The 4,718-nt window shown below is 43.1% G+C and overlaps 1 protein-coding gene across 1 annotated transcript; it reads right to left on the bottom strand.

Annotated features, from left to right (window-relative positions):
* Positions 1-3,172: 3,172 nt before the first annotated feature.
* LOC107651329 (olfactory receptor 10T2) lies at positions 3,173-4,120 on the bottom strand. The gene has a single exon (XM_016430292.2). The coding sequence runs from the start codon at positions 4,118-4,120 to the stop codon at positions 3,173-3,175; it is 948 nt and encodes a 315-aa protein (XP_016285778.1).
* Between the last annotated feature and the right edge of the window lie 598 nt (positions 4,121-4,718).

Below are 4,718 nucleotides of genomic sequence, written 5' to 3'. Positions count from 1 at the left end.
GGAACTCCAACTGTTCTCCTCACTTCTCCCAGCTAGGAGCCAGGATAGAAGCAGCTCTCTGGCTAGGAAGAAGGTTGGGTCTCTGGAGATCATTGTTTCGCTGTGAACCCCTGAATTTCTCTCAATCAGCTCTCAACAATAGCTCAGAGTCATCAATGAATATTAGGGACTGGGACTTGGAAAAGCCATCCTTTGAGATCCCCCTTTTCCACCTCTCTCACTAACTTGTTCCTGAACTTCAGTACTCAAGCTAGTTAGCTCAGGAGTAGGGACCAAACCAGCAGCTGACTGGAAAAGGGGTCAAGGTTGAGAGCCTGAACCTTGAGATCTTGGGGGGTCAGTCTGCCAGAGGGGACAAGTCCATGGGGCTTCCTGCTCAACCACTTCCCTTACCACCTCTCCCTTCACTGTGTGAACCCAAATAAAGTGTCTACTACTTAGAATCAGGTCTGATTAGTTTCTGATACTAGGAAAGGGGACTGAAGATCTGGGGAGAACCATACCTCTCCTCAAAGAGAAGGGTTAGCTCAAGATCCCTGGGATCCAAATAACTAGATCCAAGGAACAATCCTCTCTGCTGGGCTGAGGAGTAACCCAATGTCTTGGGGGGGGAGTGGAAGTTGGTGTACCTGAGGGACCCAGAAGCAGAAGAGTCCATTCTGCCTCTCAACAATAGCTGAGACCAAAAAGGGAGGCAGAGTGTCATTTTACCAAATCTCTTCCCCTCTAGTTCTTCACCTCCACCTCCCAGAACTATTCTCTGAGGAGACATACATACTCCTTCCCTCAGGGAGACAAGGCTGGCTTATCTTCCCCCCTCTCCATTCTCTTCACTCACTCTCTCTCTCTCTCTCCCTCCATTTCTTCTCTGTGTGTGTGTGTGTTCGTTTCTGGCCATACATAATATATTTGGTAAGAAGGATTTGCACTTAGTAGGCTATTTAATAAATATTTATTAAATTGTATAACATTCACATAATGCTTTTTGCTTTGCAAAAGGCTTCTGCCACAATGGTTCAGTGAGGCTTATATTACAGAGGTTATTTTTTTTTACTGGATGATGATTCCTTTGACTGCTTCCAGAAGAAATCTAGCCTGCCCTCTATCCAGCATTGTTGAATCCTTGCAGGAAGAGTGAGAAGACTGGGATTTCCACTCCCCTGACTTGATGGTTGATGTAGCCCTGGGGTCACTGCCAAGTTCTTTGTGGGGACCATACTACCTCCCCTCTATCTCCTCCACCTCCACAACTCTGTATCTGTATCTCTGCCTAGTAAGTCCTTGTTGGATCTGGTCTGTTCAGCAACTGAGTCTTTCCTTTTAACAGAGCTTCTTTGGGGAATAAGTTCAACTCTCTTGCCCTATTCTGGTTGAGAGTCAGAGGGGGAAAAGTAAGGTTTATGGAGTTGATTTCTAGAAATTGGAGGCATTAGCCTGGAAATTTTTTTGCTTTGATACCTGTTGCAGGTCATAGGACTCAATCAGGTATTTTCCCAAGTAGCACCTTGTTCTTCAGAAAAAGAAAGAAAGTAGGGTCTTTGGAAAGGATTTGGTTCAGCTTTCATTCTTCTCTTTCAGGGCCAATTGGTGGCAGTTTTTGCTTTTCTCTCTAAGTCCCGTCTCTGGAACTAGGTGGTAGAATAGATAGAGCACTGGGTTTGGAAGACATTTTCATGAATTCTATCCTATCTTAAATACTTATTAGCTGTATAACTCTAGGCAAGTCACTTAACCTTGTTTGCCTTGGTTTCCTCATTTTAAATGAGCTGGAGAAGGAAATGGCAAACCACTCCAGTCTGTCAAAAAAAAAAACCCCAAACGGGGTCACAAAGAGTTGGACACAACTATAAAATGACAACATCTTTTGCATGAGATATAAACTTTTCTGTTTAGCCTTGAAAACTTGCCTAACCTCAGTCTATCTTTCCAATCTCAGTAGACATAATTCCTCTTCTTTTTTCCTATGAAAGTCAAACTGGGCTTCTCCATGTTCCATGCACATGATGCTCTTTTTCCCATCTCCATGTCTTTGTAGAAGCCTAACCCTTTGCCTGGAATGTATCCTTTTCTTGGCCCTTCCAAACTATTTTATTAATGCTCTCCTTCCAAACTGCCTTGTACAGAACCATTTGGTATAGATTTGTATTTATTCACTTTATACTTATGCTGTATATATTTATTGATGTACTTGTCTCCCTCATTAGAGTCTAAGAGTCTTCTAGTGGAGATTGTTTTATTCTTAATACTTGTATCCTTAGCACCTGGCACATAGTAAGCATTTAATAAATATTTGTTTATTGAGTACTTGATTGATTGAGCTGCCTTTGTAAAGACAAACACCTGGGACTTTTCTACTGGAATGAGAGGATACTTCCAACCCCTCCTTGCATGGTCTGGTCCCAATCCTGCCCCTGCCCTCTTTTTGCTTTTCCTAATATGATTTCTTGTCATAAAATCATAAAATTCTTGACCTAGAAAGTTCAGAAATTACATACTCCAACTCCATGCTTTTACAAATGAGGAAACAGACTCAGAGACTTGCTTGAGGTTGTATAGCTTGTTAGTGGCAAAACCAGTATTCAAACCCACTTTAGTATTTAGCCTCCCAAAGATCATAGAATCAAAGCTCTAGAGCCAGAAAGGATTCTAGAGATCATTTGGTCTAAGCCCTTCATTTTACAAATGACAACTAAAAACAGAAACACACTATAACTCAAAATCCAAGTGTTCTTTCCATTATATCAGGCATTTGGGGATGCTTCCATAGACCCTGTTTTTGGAGAAACTTCTCAAATTTTAATTTGAAAAAAAAAGGAAATATTTATATATTTGGGAGTAAGTAGGATAAAGCAAGGCTCATCTTAAGATAAAAGGTTAAAAACTGCAATGGATATTAGAGAACATCTGGTCCAGTCCCATCTTTAGATGAGGAAACATGCCAAGAGAGTTGAAAGATTTGTCCCTGGTCTGAGGCCTTCTCACTCCAAATCCGATGCTTTTCCCACTAAGCTGTGTGGAGGATCCAATGAAGCGTGCTCACAACTCTCTATACTTTTTCAGAATGGAAAGGAGAGAATATGCTGGATCTTTGAAAAAACAGACCTGTGGCATGGTAAAGGGCATGCCTTGGGCCCTTTCCCTTGTCCTTTACAAATTAAAATATTTAATTCCTTCAGATCAACTTGGCAGACACTGGCCTCCAGAAGACCTTCTTCAGTGCCTCCTTCACCTCCTGATTCCTCAGGCTGTAGACAAGGGGGTTGAGCAGGGGAGTCACTACAGTGTAGGTCACTGCCACTAGCTGGTCCTTGTCTGATGCCGATTTGGACTTGGGCCGAAGATAGATAATGGAGGCACAGCCATAGTGGACGATGACTACAGTGAGATGGGAGGCACAGGTGGCAAATGCCTTGCGCTTCCCTTCAGCTGATGGGATCTTAAGGATGGTCTTGACAATGAAGCCATAGGAGATGAGGATAAGTAGGAAGGGAACCATGATGACCAAGATGCTGAGGCTGAATAGAGCCAATTCCTTCACATGAGTGTCTGTGCAGGCCAGTTTGATAACGGGTGCCATGTCACAGAAATAGTGATTGACCCTGTTGGGGCCACAGAAAGGCATTTCACAGATGAGGTTGGTAGCCACCAGGGCAATGAAGAATCCTGTAGCACCAGACACAGATATCAGTCCCAGTCCCAGCCTCTTGTTCATGATGATCATGTATCTCAGGGGGTAGCATATGGCTACATAACGGTCATAGCCCATCACAGCAATGAGGAAGCAGTTGGTGCATGCAAAGCCTAGAAAGAAGAAGAGTTGGGTGGCACAGGCCACAAAGGAGATTGTCTTGGTGATGGAGAGCAGGTGGGCCAGGAGCTGGGGGATGATGACAAAGGTATAACAAGTTTCAGAAAAGGAGAGGATGAAGAGGAAACCATACATAGGGGTATGAAGGGACCGGCTACAGCGGATCACAGTCATGATGGTGGCATTGGCCAAAAGAATTGTCATGTAGAGAAGTAGAAAGATCACAAAGAGTAGCATCTGCAGCTCACCCAGACTGGAGAAACCCACAAGGATAAACTTGGTAACCCTGGTGGTTTGGTTGATTCTTTTCATCTTAGCAACTTCTTCCTAAGAATAAATGAAATGAAATGAAATGAAAGGGTTAGAATTGTCATCATTCTCATTCTCATTCTCACCTTTAGAACTGGAAGAGATCTTACAGATCCTCCAGTCTAACCACCTCTTTCTCTCTCTTCTCTCTCTTCTCTCTCGGTCTCTCTCTCTCTCTCTCTCTCTCTCTCTCTCTCTCTCTCTCTCTCTCTCTCCCTTCTGACTTAGAATTAATACATTGATTACAAGGCAGAAGAATGGTAAGGACTAGGCAAATGGGGCTAAGTGATTTGCCCATGGTCACATGGCTAGGAAATATCTGAGGCCAAATTTGAATCCAGGACATCGCATCTCTAGACATGACTATCCATTTAGTACCTAGCTGTTTCTCAGTCTGTATTTTACAAATGTGAAAACTGAAGTCCATAGAGGGAATGTGTCTTACCCATATGCAGAGGCTGTAACCATAAAGCTCAGCAGAATGAAGAGAACTAGTTTTCTATAGTGCTGGAAAGTTTAAAAATTCTTTGTTCACAAGGCAGGTAGGTGGTTAAAGACAGTGACTAGGCTCAATGAGCCTATTCAGGGAGCTAGGTCTGGA

Source organism: Monodelphis domestica, chromosome 2 (genome assembly GCF_027887165.1).
Source record: "Monodelphis domestica isolate mMonDom1 chromosome 2, mMonDom1.pri, whole genome shotgun sequence".
NCBI classification, from domain to species: domain Eukaryota; kingdom Metazoa; phylum Chordata; class Mammalia; order Didelphimorphia; family Didelphidae; genus Monodelphis; species Monodelphis domestica.
The sequence above is the reverse complement of the archived record's forward strand: the minus strand, read 5'-3'. Positions and strand labels throughout refer to the sequence as shown.

Coding starts and splice junctions, on each gene's coding strand:
- LOC107651329 (XM_016430292.2), bottom strand. CDS start 4,120: ATGAAAAGAATCAACCAAACCACCAGGGTTACCAAGTTTATCCTTGTG.